The sequence below is a fragment of the Talpa occidentalis genome, unplaced genomic scaffold (genome assembly GCF_014898055.3).
Source record: "Talpa occidentalis isolate TD23 unplaced genomic scaffold, MPIMG_talOcc4v2.1 talOcc4.4, whole genome shotgun sequence".
NCBI lineage: Eukaryota > Metazoa > Chordata > Mammalia > Eulipotyphla > Talpidae > Talpa > Talpa occidentalis.
In genome coordinates, this window is record NW_023604295.1 from 115,230,696 (window position 1) to 115,255,475 (window position 24,780).

Below are 24,780 nucleotides of genomic sequence, written 5' to 3' on the forward strand. Positions count from 1 at the left end.
TAGGAGCAGAAGTGTAATATATTAACTTGGGGCAATTTATTTCTGTGCAAAATTAACCAGCCTGAGCCAGGATCAACCAAGGATCTTGGCCTCTTAAGCCCCACACTTTCCCAAATAAAACTAACTGGCCCCAGCTGCAGCCTGATGCCTTATATAAGGTGTATCTCTAAGAACAGAGAAGAATGCAGTTCCGGGAGGGTGAACCACTCACTACCAAAGGTTATTAGGTCATACAGTTATACAGCCATTAACATTAAAAATGAATAGAAAGTGCATAAAATAAATGGATAGCATTGAGCATAAGGCTTTCTGTTTAGATTCTTGGTTTCTGGGCTAGAAGTCTTCATCTCCTAGTAGTCCTACATCAACTCAGGAAGAAACTGGGTGTGGTCAACGCTGGGTTCTAAAACCAACTGTCACTAACTAGCTACAAAACCTTGAGCAAATTGTTGAACTTCCTCTACAATGATGTGACAACGGGACCAAAATGGCTGAGGTGAAATCCCTTTTTGGCATTCCTTTTTCCCCAGGCAGTCACATTTTCAGACATCAGGGCTGTTTATTGCATTTAAAAAAAATTAATGCATAAAATCAGGCAATGGAAATACTTTCAAAATGTGTCAGTCAAGAGATGGCGAAAGGACAACAGTGGACAAGTGACCTCTGCTCTGCGGTGTGCAATACGGGTGGAGATGGTGGGAGCTGACTGAGGAAGCATCCCAAAATCCAGGGGTAAGGGAGCTGAAGCAGGACAGAAATTTGTAGTGCAACTGGGGTCACGTTCTGGCTAGGGGCAAACAGAGCAGTAAATAAGGCTTCCAGTGAAATATTAGCATCATTCAAAGGACACTGAGCACCCTCTCCTCAGCCCAAGATGTTCTCACTTTCCCTCACGGGTAACTGTGCCCATCCTTTCTCAGTCATTTCAAAGCTCGCCTCTTCTTGAGACATCCCCTTCCCCCCCCCCCCCCCCGACCCCCAACCAAGAAGTCACGTTGCTCTAAAAGCTAATAGTACTTAACTCTCAGTGCCTTTCCCATGGCACTTCGAGGAAGGACACAGGCTGCTTCAACTGTCCAGGACACTTGTCTCTTCTGAGCAAGCCCCAAGGCCTTTGGGTCCTCATTGTATGTAATACAGTAGTGCTCAGAAAATATTTGTGGCTCTGTGATGGAGTGACTCTGGCAGGCCCCATGGGGAGTAGAGTTTTATGGGTTTTAATATGAACCATACCATGAAAGCTGAGACTTTTACCTCACTGCTTATACTGGAAATCCCTCAGTTCCAGTTGCAGTGTCTTAGAGTTGGATAGAATTTTGTTCCTTTTCATGCTGTAAACTGTAATTTGATTTTTAAATTAAAAAACATTTTCGTAGGCCCTACTTGATGTTTTACAGTAATCCAAACATTTACAAATGTTAACTCATTTACGCTTCATAATGACCCAGATTTAGAAAGCAGAGGCATGAAAGCTTAAGGAGCTTGCCCAGGGATCAAAGTTAACTAGTAGTATAGCTGGGATTCAAACCCAGGCCATTTGATTCTAGAGAACATGCCCTTCAACATGCTATGCTGCCTGAAATTTATGGGAGTGGCAAAAATCTTCCCAGGCCAAAAAAATAAAAAAAAAATAACGTTGATATATTTATTTCAAAGGAAATGTTTTTTTTTTTCCTTGTGTCTCCCTTCCTTCCTCATTCAAAGCAAAATGTTCTCAAAAGCAAACAGCCTTTTTTCACACCTGAGATCTCAGGGTGTCTCATTTTGCTTTGGCAATCAAAATGGAAGAGGAAACTTGTGTGGTTTCATCACTGGAGTTTTCGGGGTGTGTGCAGCCTACAGGTCGTCCTTCAGCCTCCCTCCTTGCTCACAGGGCTTGCCCCCTACTCCTAATCTCGGTTGCCTCAGGTCCTGCAGCCTTTGGAAGAGTATGCCTTTCCCCTACAAAACTGGGATGTGAACCAGCCTTTCAGTCACTGACAACACTCAGTCTTCGTCCTTGACCCCTTCTCCTCCCTCAGACACTTCTAGGACTGGGGACCGTCTAAACCGCATTCACATTAGAATCCCCGGGACCTGCATCTCGTGGTCCTGCTTCCCGAGTTGAATCCACTATGTTTCTGCATTTCCGATGTGTGCGCCTGACTTTATGCATATTTAAACGTCTATTGTCCCACGTGGGAAGCCCGAGTCAGAACCTGATAGACCTGCCATTGATTGTGGGACCCAGGAAAATTACTTAATGTCTGAGTCTCGGTTTCCTCATCGCCAACGGGATTGATACCCACAGGGATGCTGTGCGAATCATAAACGCAGTAGCTGCGCTGGGCGCACAGTCGTTTTCTTAAGTTCCCTTTGGCTGCAGTTACTTAGTGCTTGCTTGTGTATTTCCCATTTTCCCCCCCAAGAGCACCCTCACTCCCAGAGACAGGAAAGCGACTTTGGGCCACAGTCTGAAAAAAATCCCTATATCCTTATTGGAAAGCAGGGCTCCAGTGGGCTCTTGGAGCACCCGCAGGTCGAACCGGAACAATCTGCGCAGCTTCTTTGGACCCTGACTCTGGGCTCAGATTCCTAGGGAGGCCCGGCTGAAGTCGCCGGCCGGGGGCTTTGGGAAGAAGACATGGGGTTAAAGAGGGAGCCCACGCTGCACCCCGCCTCCCACCTTGTAAGATGCCCGCAGCTCGGGACCCCTGTGTGGCTCCGGCCACCTGCTGCCCCGGGCTCGGCGCAAAAGCCAGGGCCTCCCTCCGCTCGGCCTTTTCGGCCGCTCGAGTCCCACCTGCGCCGCGGCCAGCTGCGAGCGAGGCGGCCCGGGTGGGCGCCAGGGGGCCAGCCTCGGGGCAGCCCCTCCTCCGCGCAGCCCGCGGCGCCCGGCCGCGCCCCCTCCCACCCCGCGGCGCCCCGGCACCCCTCTCCCCCCGCGGCTGGCTCCGCTGAGCATTGTACTCACATCCGGGGCTGGGTTTTGCTTTAATGCGAAACGTAATTAACCCGGAAAAAAGAGCCGAGAGACAAGAGAGAAGGAGGGGTTGGGGGGCGGGGGGCAGAGGAGCGACAGGCACCGAGAGTTTGGCGGCGAGATAAAGCGATCCCCCGGGAGCTACAGCCCAGTCCGCGAGAGACGCGCGTCCTGCCCGATGTAACCCACCCTGCCCGAGGCTCGGTCCCTGCACGGCGGGGTAAGCTGGGCGCTCCCGCGGGCGCGGGCGCGGGCACGGGCGCGAGAGTCGCAGAGGGGGCGCGCGGGGGCAGGCGAGGGCTGGGGGCGCAGGGGAGTCCGGGCGGGGGCGCGCAGGGCGCAGGCGGGCTTGGGTGCGTCCTGCCCAGTGGCAGACCGCGAAGGGGCGAGTCCCTGGAGCCCCCGGCCGCGGACGCCCGTCCCCGGGAAAGCCCCGAGGGCAGCCCTTCCTCCAATACCCCGGAGCGTCCGGGGTGGCCAAGGTCGCGGCCGCCAGGGGTCGGGCTGCGGGGGTGGGGCTGCGGGAGGGTGGGGGCGGGTGTTTTGCTGAGCTGCATTTTCTCACGTTTGCAGCGGCGAAACTTCTCTGCGGGTTCTGGCGCAGGGCACCGGTCCCGCAACGACTGCCCGGGCTGCAGGTAGGGGAGGAGCGCAGAGCACGTCCCAGGCAAGTCCCTTGGCACGGATCGGGCTATGGAGACTCATCTTTCTCGTCCCCTATTACCTTATTACGTGACAGGCCCTGAATACTCCCTTAGAAGGAGCCTCTCCTTTCCTCTGGGTCTGGCCGGGCCCTCGGGCTTCTGGAACTCTGGGCTGTAGGGGTGACTTGAAGGGAAACTGTCCAAAAACTGTAGGTTTGGTGCCAGCTTGGGAAAGCTGCTGAAGGGGAGCAAGCTCTCTCTCTCTCTCTCTCCAAATTCTTCCTTACCTTACACGCTTCCTTTTTCTGCTCTACTTCTAAAGACTGTTATTTCAAGTGTTTTTTTTTTGTTTTGTTTTTTTGTTTTTGTTTAAGGAGGAAAAAGAAAAAAGCCTTGTAGGAAGGAGAGTGTCCAGGCTTGTCCAGAGAGGAGGCGCGGCTGGGCCACCTCTTGGGAATTACACATCTCCTCCCCGGGGCCAGCTTTGCACCTCAGCCTTTCCCCTTAAGGTTTCCTTCCTTTTTGGTGATCATAGGTTCAAGATGTAGCTTCACCTTCTAATTTCTTCTTTTGCCTCTCCTTCTTTGCTTCTTTAGGACTCCAAATGTGTGTTTTTTTTTTTTTTTTTTCCCCAGAGAAGAATAAACAGACAAGAGGGAGGGGGGAGGCTTTCTACAGGGATGCCAGCTGTGGTCCTTGGAGGCACCTCTGAAAGCTGAGGGGTGGTTGCACTCACCCTGAGCTTCCAAAGTCCTACTCCCATTGTTCTTAAGATATGTAACCACGTCCCCCTTTTTTTTCTCCTTTCTGGAGCTTCATCATTCCCCTAGTGGGAAAGCCTTTGGGAAGAGTAAAGCCCAAGGTCTTGGAAGAATAGAAATTTTTGTTTTCTATTTCAGTTGTATTTGATTGCATTTACTGGATGAGGACATGGAGCACATGATGAACAAAAAGCTGCCACTTTCTTCAGGGAGCTTAGGTTCTGACGGAGGCCAGGGACAGGCATCCTCGAGTACAAAGCCATTGCTAAAAAAGAGATTCTGCCTGCTTGGAGAAGCCAGCTTTTAAAAAGCATCATTTCAGATGTTAGGTTGCTCCACTGTGTGCTGCATAAAGGCAGATGACATTTTTTTTTTTTTTCCACAACAAAGGTTTAGCTGTAGGCTAGAATCTGGCCAGCCCCATATTGACATCTAGTAGTTGCTAAGTAAATGTTTGTGGAATGAATGAATGACTCTAAGCACATTGTTTGTACATGTCCAAATGGAAAAGAGCCTTATGGCAGTGCCTCAAGCTTCAGAAGTTAGTTCTACCAACTTGGTATGTGAAGGTTTATTCTGGATGTTGGCGTTAGTCCTAAGTAGGTTCTATTTGTAACAACTTTTTACAAAGTGTCAATGGCACACCTAATGGAGTTCTCCATAGCTGTTGAAGAGGAAGACTTGCTCAGTTTATAAACAGGTAGTCGCCTAGGTATTGATTTGGAAACCACCTGCTCTTTGGTGGAGAATTTGCAAATACTGCTTTTCCCTTGGTGCTTTCTTCTCTCTTCTGTTTAAGGAAGTAGGGCCTTCAGATCCCCTCATGTCATCAGAGTGAGCTGAAACATTCAGTTCAGTATTTTATAGAGGTTAAAGGACTTGCAGGTTTTGGTCGGTGATTACCTGTGAAGATTCTGCGCAGGTAGCAAGGGAAAAGCATTAACCCTATTGTCCCATATCCCAGAGCAGTCGTCTTGCTGGCTTGTGGGGTATTTGCTGAAAGTGCTGAAAAATTAGGAAGACCCAAGCAACAGGAGTACTGTCTTTGTTGTGTGCATTCAAAGGCACATCATTGATTTCCTGTCCTCTTCATGGAGCAGGTGGACAGGTGGGTGATGCCCCCCTTAAAAGACTCAAGAAACCTCAAATTAGATCTTGCTATGGTTTATAGTGCACTGAATATCCCTTCTGATTCACTGAACTGTTGTTGCACTACTTGTTCTGGCAGATATATTCTAGTTCTAGGGCTTGGAAAAGAGGATCTGGGTGCTCAGAGACTAGGTTGCTTTGCTTCTTCTCTTTTCCTACCTCGAGCCCATTGGTTGTCTTACTTTCGGTTTTCCATCTGTCTTACTGAACTGGACAGGACTCCTACATTCTAATTTGTTAAGCTTTAGAAAGGAAGGAAGTCAAGCAAATATTTTGTGTGACAGCCTATGGGAAGAGAAGAATCCTGGCTCTGCCCAATATAAGTCCATACTTGAGACAGGGAATTGGACAGGACTGGGAGATTGGGCGGCTGAGATGGGAAGGATGGGGTCCCTTCCTTCCTGTTCAGAGGCCTGTGATTGGTGCTGTGGGGATGCGCTGTAATTGGAAGATTCCATTGACCTTTATTCCAAATCTTGGGTTGTCTGCGCTCCTGCTTCCCCCCAACCCCCCCCCCACATTGCCCCTGCCCCCCCGCATCCCGACCCCCCATTCAAGCCCATCTCACCTTTTAGGCTTTATAACTAATCTTCTGAAATTCTCTTCTCTGTCCTAACCCCAGTTGATTGAATTGATTTGCAGAAGATTAAAGGCTGAATTGGGATTTCTCATCATGGTGGTCCCAGGAGCTCCTGACACTGCCTGTTGTGGGCAAAAGGCTTTGATCTGTGGTATGTCTTTCTGACCACAGAGGGTGGCCAGCTGAGATAAGGAAGGAGGGTGGGCTGCAAAGTCCTTATGCTCTTGAACATGACAGTTAAAGGATAAAGGCTAGAACTTGCCATCCCATCAGCTAGGGCTCAGATTTGGCTGTCTGCTTACAAAGTGACTCTCTCTTGTTGTGATTCTCTATTGGATGGAACAGTGTCAGGACATGCCTGATTCTCTTCACTTACAAGGTAGCCTGGCCAAGGTGGAATCTATGCATCTCCTGGAATTTTTTTAACCTTTTGGAAAATTTTTGAGATGTAAGATGTGATGATCCTTGTAGTAGAGGAAAGAAGTCACATTTATGCCATTTTTGTGAGGGATCCATCCTTGTTAAGGCCTTCCCATTGATAATTGCTTGTTGACATTTGGACATTTGAAGCTGGGCCTTTCCTGTGTTAGGTGGCTCTGCAATGATGATGATAATCTTACACTACTCACAGGTACTTCACACACATGCACACATACACACACACACACACACACACACACACACACACACACCCCTAAACAACATTTACCCAGTGCTTACTCTTTACCAGACCCTCTGTCATGTAATTTCACACATTATTTCATTTAATCCCCACAACAACCTTTGAAGTAGGCACATACCTGAGTTCCCTCTTTTTTTTCGCCAGTGAGGAAATGGCCTGGAAGAATTCAGTAAAGTGAGTCTGATTCTAAAACACATGATCTTTCACTTTACTACCACTTCAGTGGGTAACTGAAATCAGCACCCCTTTTTAATGGTCTTGCAAGACTTTCCTCAAATGCACTCACACTGATCACTGTCACCTGCACATCCTCCTCACCACACCCAGCCCTTCTTCCTTCCCTAAATCCAGTGACTGTGAGCACACGCCCTTTGCAGACATGCTTAGGGCATTTGCACTTTTCCTCAGCACTTAAAAAAAGGCTCATAGATAAGAGACACCATGCTATTTTCTTTTCCTCCTCCTACTGCCCATACTGTAGCGGGTGGCATGGTCAAGTTGAAAATGAAGATGGCTCTGGGACTCCTATGCAGCTACTGGTAGGAGGCCCTACCGTGAAACTTCTAACTGGGGGACTTTTGTGGCTCTGAAAGTATTTGTAAAGCAAATGCAGCTCCTGGTCTGCGCTGGTGATCTCTGTCGGGGGGAGGTGGTCTCAGGAGTCCAGTGCTGCTGGCAGCCCTTTGTTTCCTACTGGCTCCAACAAGTACTTTTTCTCTGAACATAGATGAGACTGCTGTTAAGAGAGGTCATGAGTGTTTAACATATTTTGTTGTTTTTGGCATCTTTATTTCAGTGGTATCCATGTTCTCTTACTTCTGTTCTCCTCTCCCCCCCTTAGTTTTTTCCTTTAAAAACTCCTTTTTAAAAATCAAAATCAACAAACAGCTATGAACCAGAGACACATTATGGGGGGGCGGGCAGGGAAAGGAGGGATTGGGGTCAAAATAAGGGGTTTGCAGTTGTATGGGAAATATAAAAATAAAAAAAAATAAAACAACAACAACAAAAACTCCTTTTTGAGCATCTCTTGACCTCCACTCAAGGTTCTGGGGTCCAGTGGGGATGGGGCTCTTGGTGTCAAATAGGCGCCTTTTTTGAACCTCTCCTTTGGTTAGCTGCTTGCTTTCCTCACGCTGTACTTCCGCTGGGAACTAGTTCTCAGTACATCCCCTTCTTGCTCATGTTTCTCTTCTGCCTCAGACTGTTTGGAATTTGCTTTTAGGATAGTTTCAGAATGCGGCTCTATTTTAACAGTAGGAAATAGATGCCCCATACTGGCCAAGTTTACATCCTGGGTCCTTTCTTAGGGATATGCTTGTGTTGCTGTCACTTTGGTTTTTACTGGGCCCTTGGCATTGTTGAGGCTGCACGATGCACTTGAGTGTGCAGTGCATGGACGCCTAGGTGAACATGGCCCCTGTGTATTCTAGCAGCAGTTGAGTGATTGCTCTTAACCTCCACACCCCAGTTCCTGTCTGCTGTATTACAGCCCTCTTTGAGACCTCTGATGTCATTTCCTGGCAAACTTTCTCCTGTAGAAGTTTGGCAATTTCCTGTTGGTATCCCTCTCACTCACCATTGCGCTGCTGTCTCCTGCTTCTTCCTGGGCGGGTAACCAGGCAGCATGCTGCATATGCTGCTGCATGTTAAGAACTGTCCCCCTCGCTTCTTTCTGGAGTAAAATGCCTGCAATTCTTTACGCTCTCCACACAGAGTAACATGAAAGAAAAATCTCCAAATTAAAATTTTTTTTTTTTCATTTTGAACCTTCAGAGGTTATAGTAGAATATTTCCTACAGGGGCCAATACTATTTAAGACTTTTCCTCTTGCTTTTTTCACCTTGGAAGTATCAAGTGGTCAGGCAGATGATCTCCCGTACTGCACTTTCTTCTTTCTTGTATCTGTAGATTGTGTCAACCGTCTTGAAAATGAAGATAGCCAATTAAGGAAACGACAGCTTTCATGGATAAATAGCACTATAGTTTTCTTTTTAAAAAGCTAGCTACCTTGTTATTCCTCTCTTTAGTCATTTATTTAAAACATGTCACCCCCTTCTCCCAAGTTTCAAGAAGGAAAATCTCACATGGAGTCTCTGTCAGGGTCCCTGTGTGTTTCCCAGGGCACTGGGCCTTGTGTGACTTGGACATTTGGGCCTCCACTTGAATATCAGCTGTTTCTCTGGTGTTCCTCTTATGAAGACCAGAGAGTATGGAACTAAACCCGCAGGGGAAGAGTGAGCCTCTCTAAGAGGATGTTGCAATAGAAAATAAGAAACCCAACCAGATTGGAGGGTACTACAGACCTTGGGATAGGAACCTGTCTCATGGGCAATTGTGATGGGTGAGATATTGCTTTATTAGGTTTAAGACAGTGGAACACCAAAAAAGCCCCAAGAGATTTACAATTTAAGCAGGAATTTGCTTGTTTGTGGACTCTGGAGCATTGAAACATTTATTCTCAGCTTCAAAAGTTATGCATTGAGTTTGTGGGGTATATATATGGAGTCATAGCTTTCTCTTCTGCCAAATAAAATAACACATTCCCTGTAGAATATATGGAAAATACATAGAAGGAAATAAAATTCACCCATAACCCATAGATAACTGCCAGTATTTTGGTGTCTGCATGCCAGTCCTTGTCTATCCAAATATAGGACTACAAAAATAATATTTAGAGCCTTGGGATTATATTATAAATCATATTATATCCTTTAAAAGCTTACATGTGACTTTCTTTCCCAATTCAATAAAATTAATTGAGAACACAGTTTTTTAACGATTATGTAACATTTCCCTGTGTGAATGTCCCATCATTTATTTAATTATTCCATAATCTTTGGGACATTCAAGGCATTTCCAACTTTTTGTTATTATAAATTCTGTTGTAGTTGCCATCTTTTAATCTTTATTTGCATCTTTGTTTATTTACTTGGATGGAATCCTAGAAGTAGAATTACTGGGTCAAAGGGTATAAACATTTTTAACTTGTTTAATATATATTGCCAAATTGCTTTCCACAAAGGTTTTACTCTTGTCTTGGGTGTGCAAGAATCCTAGGAACATTTTTGGAGTTGATGACCTTTTTTTGAAGCAGCAATCTTCGCTTCAGTTTTTAGTCCTTCTAAATGCCTCTGTCTCCCACTGGGACATGTTCTATTTTCTTAGGGTCTTGGTCCCAGCTGTCTTATCTATTAATGAGCCTGATAAAGATATCAGTTGCCTCAGCTCCTAGGGGACAATTTTATTCTTGACACATCTTTTCCAATGATGGGAAGTCATTGAAATGGGCAGTAGAGGAGATTTTTAAAAAAATTTTTAAAGATTTATTTATTTATTTATGCATACAAGAACTGGGGTACAGGCCAGAAGTGTGAGCAGTGAGAAGATTCACCAGAGACAGAGTAGGAAACAGAATAGGCGGATTGACTGAAATACACTGCTGAGGGGAGCAATTGGGGGCGAGTCAGGAGAGGTCTACCAACCCATGTGGGTAGCTCCCTGGACGGGGATCGAACTCATGCTTCAGTGGCTGCGGATAGCTTCATAGGTTGTGTCTTAACCCCTTGCACCACCAGAAAGGCCCATAGAGGAGATATTTTGGACAGACATATCTCCTAGAACTCTAATCTCATTCTAAGGTAGGCAATTACTGAACTTTTTTTTTTTTTTCTCAAGAGCTTGTGTGATCAACTGGCAAATGTTGGCGAGAGATCTCGGTTTAATTGTCATTTAATTCATTTTCTGCTGTTGGTTAGTGGTTAACGGCCATGCAAATTCACTTTCTCAAAGTTTCACTTTTACCATAAATTCAGTATTTAACATGCTTTCATTTGCAGCATCTACTTAGGAACTTATATCCTGAAGAAATGTGGATCATATGAATATTCTCTTTTCTTTTTTACTTGTCATTAAAACACATCATGTAGTTATTTGGCTTATGGGAGGCTATGTTTTGGTTTGGTTTGGGTTTGGGTTGCTTTGGTGAGAGAGAGAGAGAGACAGAGAGGGACGGAGGAAAGCAGAGAGAGAGATTGATTTTGTGCACACATAATTTTGATTTTCAATTAACAAAGTCCAGGAAGGAAGATGAAGCAGGAAACAAACAAGAAAAAATGTTTAGCTTAACTGAGTATCATATATTTGAAATTTACAACAGTTTAAAATAATGAGCACATTCAGTGTGTGTAAGAGTGTAGCGATGAAACAATATATATTGTTGGCTGCAGTATAAACATAAAATATTTTTAGAAAGCAATTTTATAATAGGACTCAAGAATTGTAAAAGATCATAACCTATGGCCTAATCATATCCTGCTGTTTCTGGGTAAGAGAAGAAACATAGCATGAAAATATAAATTGTAACATTATTTATAATAGTGAAAATTGGATATAATCTAACTGTCTAATCATAGAGAAATGGTTAAGTAAATTATAGTAAATCCAGTCCAGTAAAGTTATGCAATCATTAAAAATAATGATTATGAAGGCTTTGTAGCAACATGAAACATGTTTGTGATATAATTTAAAAATTTTAAAAGGCCGATTGTGTGGCCAGGGGCATGAAAAAGCATGCAAGAGTAAAAATGGTTGGCTAGAGAGATTTTTTTTTTTAATGCCAGCATTGTTATATTGTGATTTTTGCACTAAAAATGGAAAACTCTACGGAGGTTTGACATAGTTTGAAAAGACAGGATACAGAGTGCATTGAACTGAGGTCCCATCCCACATACATATCCTCTATTTTTTGTCAGCCCTGCGTTGTGAAGGGTAAGAAGCCCCTTGCTAGGTTGTTTCATACTGGTGCTAGAGCAAGGGGAAAGGACTAGCTACAGAGGATACTACCTGGTGCTTTTATCTGGCATGAACACTGCAATTTTTGTCTCAGGATCACCTTCTGAAAACTACTCTAGGTTGCTCTTCACCCCAATAGGTTTACATTGGGGAACTTGGTTAAAATGAAAGTTAAGATAACAGGTGAGTCAGAAAAGGTTACAACTGTGTAACTGGTGTGTGATGGTTGGAAAGAACATTACAAAGCTTTGCTTTGGTTTTGGTAGGGGGGTTTTGGGGTGACAGCGTGTGTTTGTGTGTAGAGGTGTTTTTCCTTCTTAAGTACCAATTGCTAGCATTTCCTTTCTCCCCACCTCCCACTGCCCAGTTGTCAGTAGAGACCTGGGGTGGCAGAGTTCATGGTATGAGGGGGTCTCTGAGCAAAAGAAAAGGAACCAGCAGAGACTTGGAAGATGGTGACAGAGTTGAAGAACCAGAGAGAGGGGATTTGGGGTAGGGGCCGGGGGCCAGCAATAAGCTCTTTGTAATCCCTTGTCTCTTGTGATGAGAGATATAGAGATGGGATCTGGAATGAACTATCAGGGGATCAGGGCCTCGAGTTTATGTTTTGTGCACCATCTTTTTAGAATGTGGCTTCTGAGTGGGTTGGGAGTTATAACCATGTTTCCGTGTGATGCAGCCCTCCTTCCTCCACCTCCCACTTTCTTCATGAGCGCTGAGCTCTGTGACTCAGCTGCTTCTCAGGACATCTGAGCAGCTCCCCCCAGCCACCCCTTCTCCCCGCCCCCCAGGATAGAACTACAGTCAGGAGATAACTGAAACCAGAATTTTCTTTTTGTTGCCCTTCCATTTGGTATTTGAGGGTCTCTTCTCACCCATGGATCTATTTGAATGGGAAGACCCTGCAACAAGAGACCATTGGAGAATTGTAGAGAGTATTTTCTCTAGCCTGTGACTTGAGGAAAAGGCAGGCAGCGATTAATCCTGAAGACTGAAAAGGGAGCATTTGAAAGCCAGCCTTAAGTTGGATGCCAGGTTTTCCAACGGGCTGAGGCAGTCGAGTGTGTTTTCCCACTGCAGTTTCAATGCTTTTTCTTAGACGTGTCCCAGGAGTGGCTGCTTTCTGAGACCCCTGGAAATTCTGTCTTAAGGGACTTTGTCTAGCTTTCTTGGGGGATGAGCTCCCTCATCTTGACCTGACAGCTGTGCAAGCTGACCGTCAGGCTGATTTGTCTCTGTATGGAATTCCAATTTTCCCCTCATTCCGGAGGGGGGGAGGAGAGATGCGGGATTGGAGGGAGCTGCATTCTTTCTCAGGAATATGCGCCCTCCCCATCAGCCAGTGTCTGCCAGAAGGCGGAAATTTCTCCTGACTCCAAGGGTTGTTCCTAACTCTTGGCTTGTGCCCATCTCTTTCCTTTTCCTGAAGTCGCACTTGCTCCACCGTGAAGCTAGAGCTGGGATAAAAGCTTAGCACTAGAGGGAAGAAAGCTGGCGCAGGGGATCTGACTGCAGGGAGTCTGACCGATGGCCTACTGCCTTGTGCAGGGATGTTTCTCTCCCACCCCACCCCCAATCACTATACTGCTACTTCCTTGTGCTCTGCCATCTTTACAAACCTCTTTCCACTTTTTATCCTTTTACTTCTCCTTTTACTTTCTTTTTCGCTGTGCTGTTTTATCTTTGACCTTGCTTTACTCTTTGTCCCCCATCATTACCCAGTGAATAGTCATGACCTCTGACCAGTCTCCTTTCTCACTGAGACCTCTGTGCCGACTGGGATCTTGGCATGGCCTTATTGAAACCGAGGACTCATCGTCACTGTGTCACTGTTTACTGATTGCCTTGTGGGTGGGGAGGGGGCAGCCTGTCAACATTGCAGGGGCCCTTGTGGGGCTGAGAGAACTGACCACACCACTGTCACCACCCTTAGGAATATCCTGATCTCCTGGAAATGTGTCTTCCTGCTTGTGAGACTTGCCTCTGGGACTGGAAGGCTATGGGTGTGGCTTATCTGCCCACCCAGGGTAGTCAGCCCTAAGTCAGCTGGCTCATAGCATTGTGTCGCAGTAGACTAAGGCCATAGTGGGAGGAGTCTGTCCTTGAGAATCTGAATGTTGTATGGTGTTTTCTGACCACATGGGACTCTGCCCCACTTCTTCCTATGTTGTGCATCCAGGTTGGGTGTGACTTTCTGGAAGGTGTTCATCCACTTTGGGGAGGACATTAGAGCTCCTGCCCTTACCTTTGACTCTTCAGAGACACTGAAGGAAATCATAAGAAAACATGAAGACTGGCCTGAAGGTGTGGCTTGTCTCGTATCACCAGAGACCCTGTTCTGGAATCTGTGAAAGTGTTCGGGGATTGGACTTTCTTCTCGTCCCTCATTGTTTCAATTACAAGTAACCTCTGGGTTATGGCAACATGAATTGGCGCTGGAACTGAGGGGTTAGCCCTAGCCACACAGCCCCATGAACCATTCTGACTTAATTCCTTGGCTCCTTTACGGATCTAGAGGGACTGATGTTTATGATTGAATTCTTAGCAGAGCTTCTTCCTGATATTTGAAATGAAGCTTAAATCCTTTCTGAGATAGTTCCTTTATGTACAAAATTGGGTTATGACCTACTTTTCAAGGCTTTTGGGAAGAGTAGCCATAATATCCAGTGTTTATGACGTGCTTAATGTGTGCCAAGCACATAATCCTCACCAAAATCTTCTGAAGTGTAGGTACTATTATTATCCCCATTTTGCAGATGCAGAAACTGAGGCACAAGCAGATTTGTAATTATGCAATAAGTGGCTAGAACTGGAATGTGAACTCAGGTCTCTGCCCCAAAGTCTAGGCTTATGTCCTCTATGTATGATGTATGGAAAGTTGCCTACTCCCCTGCCTGGCACAGAAAAGAACCTCAGGAAAGTTAGTTGGCTACATATTTGTGGACTTTATTTTTTTTTAAAGGATTTATTTATTTATGCATACAAGAACTGGGGTACAAGCCAGAGGTGTGGGTTGATGTTGAGAGGATTCACCAGAGACAGAGTAGGGAACAGAACAGGCAGACTGACTGAAATACACTGCTGAGGGGAGCAGTGGGCGAGGCAGGAGAGGTCTGCTGCACCATGTGGGTAGCTCCCTGGCCAGCCGGGGATCTAACTCGTGCTGCAGTGGCTGGCGATGGCGTCATAGTTTGTGTGTTAACCACTTGCGCCACAAGGGAGGCTCTGTTTGTGGACTTAAATGACTGTTCATAGAACAGGATCACTTGAGGTTTCCAGGGTCTGATTGGGGTGGAAAATTTGGTATCTAGGGAAGGAAGCTGACGAGAGACAGCACCAGCCCATCTTCTTGCAGAGAGGACATAAGCCAGAGCCAGCTTCCTGCAGGTCAAAGGCAGGTCCACTGCTCCCTCCTCCTCACAGCATTGTCTCTGTCCTGCCCTGCAGGGTGATGTGAGCAGAGCCCAGGAATGCCTTATGTGGATCGGCAGAACCGAATCTGTGGGTTTTTGGACATCGAGGAGCATGAGAACAGTGGCAAGTTTCTGCGGAGGTACTTTATTCTGGATACCCAGGCCAACTGCCTTCTCTGGTACATGGACAACCCCCAGGTGAGCAGCTGGGTGGAAGGTGGCAGGGCAGCTTACTGCCCATCACTGCCTGGGAGGGAGGCACATGGAAACAGCCTCAAGGGCCCCATCTCTTATGGGCAGCACTGACCTGCTGGTCAGTAAAGAGGGGAAACCTTACACACACACACACACACACACACATGCACACATGCACACACAAAACCATCCCTGATCTTAGACTGAAGAGAAAGAAGAAGCTCATCTCTCCTAGCTCTGGGGAGCTGCTGTCTTTTCTCATACTCGAGAATTTAATACTTGCAGAAGTTAGGCAGAGGCTTCCCAGGCTGGATCCAGACTCCAGGGCCGCCTTGCTTCCTCTCACTTCTCTGTTAGGGCTGTGGCTTTGTGGCCATTCCTGCTCTTCCAGTCTGGCGCCCTTCCTCAGCAGAGAATGTGACCTGGTTCTCTGTGCTGGACACATGTTGGACTTCTTTGCTCTCCTGCATCTGGGAGTCAGAAACCTGGGTTGGAGGTGACTTTGGAGGTCACTTACTTTTGCATCCTCATGCTACAGATGGAAAGAAAAAAGGAGTATTAAGCAGTGGAATTGACTTTGGCAAAGACGCAGTGAGAAGTAGGGGGATTACTTGGTATTTTGTCAAGCACGAACCTGGATCCCCAAGGATTTTGTTTTTTTAAGATTTATTTATTTGTTTGCTTGTTTGTTTGTTTATTTATTTATTTATTTATTGAAGCACTGGGTACAGTAAGAAGCGCGGGAGGGTGAGAGAATTCACCAAAGCCAGAGCGGGGAGCAGAACAGGCAGACTGACGAAGTACACTGCTGAGGGGAGCAGCAGGTGGCAGGAGAGGTCTTTTGTGCCATGTGGGACCCTTGCCAGCGGCCGGGGATCAAACCGGTGCTGCAGAGGCTGCAGGCAGCTTCACAGCCCAGCGATCAACCGCTGCGCCACCAGGGAGGCCCAGGATCCCCAAGGTTTTATTTCCATGTTTGGGAATCTCTGGCATTGTCTCTGGTCTGGGGAAATGTTAGTCTACCCCTGACAGTTTCCCCCTGGCATTGTGAATGCTGTTGGCTCTTTCCCTACCACTGCCTTAGAGCAGTTTGGTGCAATGAGGAACCAAAGACTGGTGTGACCACTGAATGGTAAAATCAGTCCCTGAAAGGCCAGATTATGGGTCATGGTCAATGTGGGTGGCGAGAGGTATGGGGCTGACATCTGGCTGTGGTTCAGAGACTTGTGAAGGGGAAAGTCCGAGTGTTAGGGTCATAGATTTGTGCTACAAGATGTTAAGTGGAAAAAGTGATCCTCTGAACACCTTTGACATTTGTCCTCTAATTTTGATGGCTGAGAAAAAATTTTATAGATATAGAAGACATACTCAGGTCAGCTGCTGCTAATGACCTTTTCCAGGAAAAACTTAACCCTTAATAGAACTGTGCCCTAAGTTTCACTCCACTTCCCTGATAAACTGTTGATTACTTTCATTTAAAGTGCTGAGCCTGCAGAATGAAGCTTCCATGCTTACCTGTAATCCTTGCCTGAGCCTAGAATGCTTGCATAATAAACCTGGAGCTTTATTAATGCAGGGTCTTGCGTTTGCCTGTGGACCCTGCTATGTCACTTTACCAGCTTTTGTTTTGCACAGATGCCCACAGCTGGGTGAACAGATCCCATTGGGAAAGGCAGTAGCACTTGAAATACTCTTCCCAGTGTTGAAAGAACTTTCGATCAAGTCGTTGTTGTCAGTAGACTTGTTTTCTGGAATGACAGGGATGAGTCCCTGGTGACTTAAGACCTCTGGATCTTTTTATTTCCTTTCCCTTTTTCACCGTTTGTGTGCCTTGTCCCACTCACCTGCTAGATAAGCTCAGGTCATTTGAATGAATTTTTGTTCTCATTTACCTGCTTAATGCTGTGCCTTCTATAAGGGTCATTTTTTTTTAAGATTTATGCATATAAGAACTGGGGTACAGGCCAGAGGTGTGGGGGGTGAGAGGATTCACCAGAGACAGGGTGGGGAACAGAACAGGGAACAGAACAGAACAGATTGACTGAAGTACACTGCTGAGGGGAACAGCGGACGAGTCAGGAGAGGTCTGCTGCACCATGTGGGTTATCTACCTGGCTGGGGATTGAACTTGTGCTACAGTGGCTGTGGATAGCTTCATAGTGCTACTTCTTAACCCCTTGTGCCGCCAGGGAGGCCCCATATCAGGGTCATTCTTCACTCAAATCTACTTGCTTGGGGCCTCCTCTCTAGCTGTTGCCAGCTACCTCCCCTGAGAGTTGGACTCTCCTTCATACCTTGGGGCACAGACTGAGTCTTAGTGTCACTGAGCGGTCACACATGACCACGGTGTCACCATCTCAGGTCTTTCTTTTTACTCTCTATGTATAACTTTTTTTTTTTTCTCTTTTATCCTTTTTTCTTTTTGATGTTTAAAAAATTAATTTATTTTAAGTAAAACAATTTTTCCTATCTCAAATCTTGAATCAGGATTTCCTTTGCTCTTTCCTGCCCTGATTTGACTGTCCCTTTGTTCCCAAACCCACACTAACCTTCAGTGCTGCCCCTTTGGTTACCTCTCTGGAGTCAGGGTCTGGAGCAAGTCCCCCACTGCCCAGGGCTGCCTCCTATGTTTCCTGCCAACTGAACTGCCAGGGTGCTCTTTGTGCTGCAGTCACTTTGAGTTTGGGAACTTGTAGCCTCTGCTGGAGATGCTTTCATTTTCCCTGGAAGCAGAGGTTTCATCTGGGTTCACTATACTGTGTCTTGCTGTGACATGGCAATAATTCAGAACATTTACTTCTTCAGTTGTTGGCTTACCTCTTCATTGTGTTAATGGTCAAACAGCCACTGTAGACTTGAGAGTGGATATTTTTGTAAGTTGTAAAATGGCATTAGTGAGCATTTGTTGCTGTTTGCCGCACACTGTTCTAAACACTGTTGGGTTTTCAGATCATTTTGATAGCCACTTTAATTGGTAGGTATTATTGCCCTAATTCTAAAGGTGAGTTGGGTGAGGTAGATAGGGCAAGAAATTTGCCCGTGGTTACATAATAAGAAAGTGGCAGAGCCAGGAGTTCAATCCAGGCAGTCTGATTCCAGTTTCCCTGCTATTATTACTGATAATAGACTGTCAACTTAATGTTGCTTGGGGAGGAAAGAAAGTTCTCTGATTGAGAAAGAGAAGCCAGAAGACTCAGGATTGGGAGGTCCCAGCAGTCAAGGAGTGTTTATCGTGTGTCCAGCATTTGATAAATGTAATGAGTATATAAACAAACTAAAGAGGACCAGGGACTATTATCCAAAAGACAAGAAACAACAAGTGTTGGAGAGGATGTGGAGAGAAGGGAACCCTTGAGTGCTGTTGGTGGGGTTGTCAGTTGGTGAAGCCACTATGAAAAGTAGCATGGAGATTCTCCAAAAAATTAAAAATAGAAATTTCACACAATTTCATTATCTTGTTTCTTTATATTTTGCTTGAAGAATATAAAAACACTGATGGTCTCACTCATAGCAGGAATTTAGAAAACCTAAATAAGAGACCGGGAAAAAGACTAATCAATACAAAGTAAAAATCAAAAATCAAAATCAACAAGCAACTATAAACCAGAGACACACTATGGGGGGTGGAGGGGAAGGAGGGAGGGGCAGGGAAAGGAAGGACTAGAGTCAAAATAAGGGGGGGGGTGCAATTGTACAATTGTATGGGGAATATAACCAAAATGAAAATGCATACATTGTGCTAAGATGAAAAAAGATGTAAGAATTATATAAAATAAAATATTTAAATTAAAAAAATTCTCAGATCAAGAAGTAGTCAAAAAAAGAATATAAAAACTCTAATTTGAAGAGATATGTGCACCACCTATTCATTGCAACATTATTTACAGTAACCAGGAATTAGAAACAACCTGGGTGCCCACTGACAGGTGAGAAAAATACCTTTATACAAAATGGAATGTTGCACAGCTATAAGAAAAGGTGGAATCCTGACATTCACAACAACATGGATGGATCTAGAAAGTTTTAGGCTCACTGAAATATAGGTCAAGCAGAGAAAGACAAATATTATATGATCTTACTCATATGTGTTACATAAAGAAACTAAACAAATGAATAAGCAAAACAAAAGAAAAGCAAACTCCCAGACTCTCAGACCAATTAGTGGTTACCAGAAGGGAAAGGAGAAAGTGGGGTGGGTGAACAGGTTAGAGGGTCAGTTGTATGATGAAGGATAGAATAGAATTGGACTTTTAGTGGTGAACATAATGTAGAAAATACATGTGTTAATTTTTAATGATGTACATCTGGAACTTACAATGTTACCATGCAAAGTTAAGTCAATAAAAAATTATTTTTGGGTCTCCCCGGTGGCGCAGCGCTTGAGCGCTGGGTTGCGAAGCTGCCCACAGCCTCTGCAGTGCCAGTTCGATCCCCGGCTGCTCCCCGGCCACCGGAGGAGGGTCCCGCATGGCGCGCAGACCTCTCCTGCCGCCCGCTGCTCCCCTCAGCAGTGTACTTCGGTCCTTCTGCCTGCTCTGCTCCCCGCTCTGCCTCTGGTGAATTCTCTCACCCTCTCGTGCTTCTGACTGTACCCAGTGCTTGTATCAATCAATCAATCAATCAATCAATCAATCAATCAATCTTTAAAAAAATAAAATAAAATAAAAAATAAAAAATAATTTTAAGAAAGGGGCAGGGAAAGAGGCCATCAGAAAAGGGGCTTCTCTGAAATTGGAGGGCCCTACCCACTCTCCTGGGATTAGAGATTGGCCCTCAGCTGCACGGAAGCTCTGCATAGGGGCCAAAACAGAGCACCAGGAGTCGGGAGATGGACCAGAAGTGGTCTCCCAGAGCAAACTGGGGCCTTGGGTCTGTGCCTGTGGCGAGGTATCGGGAATTGTGTTCTGTCACAAAGCATCTTTTATAGGGAAGAGACACCTGATATGACATCTTAGTTTCTTAATAGGTAAGAAGCAGGTGATTTTCTGTATCCGGGTCTCTGATCTTTGCCTGTTTAATCTACTTCGTTGGTGTTTATGGAGTCTGTTTTTACTATTGCTGCTATTACTGTTATTACTAACGGCAGGTTATACTTCCTGTGTGGTTGCCTTATACCAGCCATTGTGTGAAATTCTTTACATGTATTATCTCATTAGTCCTCTCAGTAACCCTGGGACACCAGAACTGTTAGGATGCTTGCAGTACTCTGGCAAGGTGCAGAGCAGTTCTGTGATGTTGTTCAAGGCTGCACAGGTGCCAAGTATGGCGCTGGAACCAGGTCTCCCCAACCCCAGAGTCTGCCTCTTCTTCCTGCATCTTTTTGTGTTCAGCCTGCACAGAGTCCAGGGGGCCATATGGAAGGTGAATTCGGTGAGCTTCTTTGCCACCAAGAAGCTTCTGGCTTAGTTTGGGAGGGGAAAACACATACAAAACTATCCTACTAAAATCCCCAGTACATCTTTATGATGAGACAGTACTTTAAATTCAGTGACCCAGATGCCAGTATTTTGGTTAAAAGAGAGAGGGTTGTCGTTTTCTCCTGCTCCTGCATGCTGGGGAGAACGTTGGGCCTGGAGGAAGAGTACAGATGGAAAGTTCTCAGACATGGGAGACAAGAGATCAAGGATTAGGTTCTGGGTCTATCACAAACGTCTTCTGCATATTAGGCAAGTGATTCATCCTCTCTGGACTTTAGACACTCTAGGTGACTCTTAACATGACTTTGAGCCCTTCATTTCCTGATGGGCTCAGGATAGAGTGAGATCCTAGAGTTGAACACACATTTGCTAGACCTGCTCTGTGTATTGGACACCACTGTAGATGCTGAGGCTGCAACAGTGAACAAAACCAAGTCTTTGCTTTCATGGAGCTTGTGCTCAGGTGGGGAGATAGATGGTTAAATAAAATCGTGGCAGGGAGAACTGAGGACCCCTTCAGTAGAGCATTGTATGGGGTTTGAATCATTTCACTTACATTATCTGAGTTGTTACGTACACCCTGTCCCACCTCTTGGGGAATAGGAGGTTTTCTGAGTGCAGGGAAATAGCAGTCATTTGGGGTGGAGGTACTAGGGAAGGTGAGCTGCCCTGGCTGGAGGGTGTGTAAGGTTGGGTTCCCCAGAAGACTCTGAGATAAGGATTTGTGGACAATCCTTTATTAAGGTAACACCTGGATTTATTAAGTCTCCTCTGGAGATTATGAACAGTGCTAGAAAGCAGGAGAGGGAGATAAGGCAGCCAGACAAAGGTGGGGTTGAGGCAGAAATGGCAAAGGGGATACTGCAAGGAAGCCTGGGTTGTTTCAAGGGACATGGGCTTCTGCCTGTACCTGGGTTGTCACTGGTTCTGGTCCTACAGATGTGTGCACAGTAACCTCAGAGCCATCAGGCAGCCAGTGGGCACCAGCTGTTGAAGCTATTGTGAACCCAGCAAAATGGCAGACAGAGATGGGAGGCCAATGACCATGTGTCTGCTAGTGGGGCATGTTGGAGGTGCATGTTAGGGGTGAACATGTGTAGACCAGCTCTAGCAGGGAATGTCTTACAGAATTTAGAATCAATGTGGTGAAGTAAGGAATCAAGAATTTGAATACAGTGATCACGCTAAACTAGTATAGGATGAAGCCCGTTAGCAAAAAAAGACCCCTATAAATGGAAAATGTCAGTGTTATTGATGATGGCCTCTGATTTGACTAATGCATTTAAAAATCAATATGCTGATATTATCAAGCACACAAATAATTCTTGAATAGAAACAAACAGTGGCTGAATTTCCCTTAAAACACAGCTATATATTATGGTACTACCACTTGTGCTCAGCGCGTATTTTAATTTGATGTTGGTCCCTGTTATGACAGAGGAGATGAAATTACTTAATTAGGCTGCTCCACTTTATTACCATGACCTACAGAGTAACTATGTTTTAGTTATACAGCAACGCTTATGTTCCAGCCCTCTAATGCCCACCTGGCAAAGTAATTGCAAGACTAAATTATATAGCCTTGAACAAAGGATAAACAGAAGCATGAAAACAATATTGTACCAGGTTGTTCTTGTCAAATTTATTCTGTTTTCTCTTTTGCCAAAAAATTGTCAGATGCTTTTACTTTTCAAAGGCCATAATGTGAATTATGGATCATAATATCGGAAAAAGATTGCTTCTCTCTTGGTAACTCTGAGACTTGAATAAAAGCCCTTCATTTGTACCTTTGGAAAAAAAATAAGTTGAAAGCAATTCTTTGCATTGAAAGGAGCAAGAACTTTTGCTATACCCATAATAAGACAGATATTTGACTACATTTAATAAAAGAATACAAAGAGTGGTAGAAAATTTTATTAACATATAATGTATAATAGGTGGTAGTGTTGTTTTAAAGGCTAAGTAAAAAAATAGTTTTTTTAAAAAATCATGTTTTCTGTATCAGAAACCTTTCTGAGCAAAATTTAACTGAAAACCAACAGTATTTGAAAGACTTTAGCATGATACACTTCAACCTGTCAAAATGCCATGAACTTTAAAAGAAAGTCAAAATGCTTTTACAAATGACCTATATGTGCACATGGTGCAAAATGTGGGCAAGTTGATATAGTAACAAGTTTCCCCCTCCCACTCCAAACCCCCACCCCAGGCACATGTTCCCCTAGCCAGGGCAGTAGTATGACTAGTTTCTTACGAGTCTGTCAGAGATATTCTCTGCACATACAAACATCATAACTTTTGGATCTTGGATCGTGTTTGAGCAAAGTGTTTTTAGTTCTTGACTTTTATATAGCTGCTCTAGTAACTGTATCCCAAGTAGACAAATGCTCTATGTAGATTTCAAGCATTAAGTAGCACTTCTTACCTGCTTTTGTCTATACCCCAAAAGAACATTTCAAGTAACAAGCCTGTACTTTGATCAAAATACAAATTCTACTAAGGGTAAACTATTACTCTTACAAGTTATTAAATTAATGATTTTAGAATGAAAAATTTTTAGAATTTTTTAAGAATGTTTTTAGAATGAAAAATTCTTTTGATTGAGGTAACATTGATTTATGGTGTTGTATTTTAGAGGCATAGGAACTTCACCTTCAGGTGTTACATACCTTACCACCTCCAGATCATTCGTAGTTCATCTTTGTAGTCCATTGTGCTCCATTCCCAGTTTGTCCCAACTCTTCCCTATATGTGGTCTTTTGAAGAAGAACGTAAAATACTGAAAGCACAAATTAGTTTTATATGTTTTCTGCAGTGATTTTATTATTTTAGATAATTTTACTATTTAACAAGATGTACTTTGTCTAAATTAGAAAGAAACAAAAACTAAGGAGAACTTTGGGACAATTTTGTTAATAACAGTGAGTGCTACTCAGTTTTAAAATCTAAGCAGCTAAAGAGAGAGAAGCTATAAAACTTAGTAATAGGTTTCACTAATGCAAAACCTTGATGATAATTTTTCTAAGTTTTCTTAAAATTTGTCTTTGGTTACATTGTTATGTTTTGCTTTAGATTTTAACCTTCAGTATTTGTTTAATATATCTACTATATAAATCTATATTTATAATACTTATGTATTTGATATAGAAAACAATACCATTTTATTATTAAATATAACATCTCTATTATGGGAGGACTGTCTATTATATTTTGCTTCAGAACCCATTTTTATTAGTTATATCAAATAAGCACAGAATAATTTGATGAATATGTTATTTAGAGAAACATCCTTTTTTTTTTAACCTCCTGTCCTCATCTGTAAAATTTGTGTGATGACAAGAATTCTCTCTTATCTCTGACATAATTTCTGTGAAGATTAAATAATACTCATGAAAGTGCTTTGATGAGCTCTGAGGTACTACAGAGCTGGTATTTGTTAAGAAAGTTTGTTCTGGCAGTGACATCTGAATGGACAGGGAAGTAGGAGCACCTGGAGTTGGAGATGACAGGAAGGAATTTGTACTGGAGCTTCCTGGCATGTCGATGGTGGTGGTAAAGTGGCAGGGAGTGGAGAGCAAGGGACAGATTTAAAGGCCTCATGAAAGAAGAAAATGACAGAGTTGGTGACTGATGAAGGGTGAAGTAGAACAGTAGCTGCTTGACTGGGGAGGGAACGTGGAGAGGCTGACAGAGGTGGGGATGCTGGGAAGGGAACCAATTAAAAAGTGGAGGGGAAATGATGCTAGAGTTTGAGGCCAGCTTTGGAGGAGGGTTCAAGTGTTGAAGGAGTTTATTTACAGAGTTTAAGGCTTTAGAATCACTTAGGTGCCCCAGAGTTGGAGTGTGGAACATTAATGTATCCAGAGGATGATCTAGAATCCAGGTCTGATCATGTCTTTGGTTCACTAGCATTGGAAGAGGGTAGTAAAGAAGTGGAAGATATGGTACCCAGAGACTCACACGTCATGAAGTGCCCCCTGGCCAAGCTGGTGCTGGTGTATGTCAACAGGAAAAGACATCCACAGAATAGGATGCCAGCATGGCAGTTTATGACAAAGTTGGCTTCTTAGGAAGGTGAAGATCAAATGCACATTTTAAACTGAAGTATGGGGAGAGTAGCCATGGGTATTTCCACACATTAACTTGAGGTGTTTCCTTAAGTTAGTGTCAGAAGCTGGAGCTG

At 44.5% G+C, this 24,780-nt stretch overlaps 1 protein-coding gene across 3 annotated transcripts in view; it reads left to right on the plus strand.

Moving 5' to 3' along the window:
• The first annotated feature begins 2,938 nt into the window (after positions 1–2,938).
• The window catches only part of PLEKHA2 (pleckstrin homology domain containing A2), a 61,384-nt gene continuing 39,542 nt past the window's right edge, over positions 2,939–24,780 (plus strand). Inside the window, exons 1-3 of one of the 3 annotated variants that reach the window (XM_054700899.1) lie at positions 2,939–3,182; positions 3,536–3,629; positions 15,020–15,183. In XM_054700899.1, the coding sequence (XP_054556874.1) occupies positions 15,043–15,183 (141 nt within the window). In that variant the 5' untranslated portion in view covers positions 2,939–3,182; positions 3,536–3,629; positions 15,020–15,042. The remainder of the gene's footprint in view (positions 3,183–3,535; positions 3,630–15,019; positions 15,184–24,780) is intronic. The other 2 variants (XM_037526094.2, XM_037526095.2) reach the window with 2 other exon arrangements.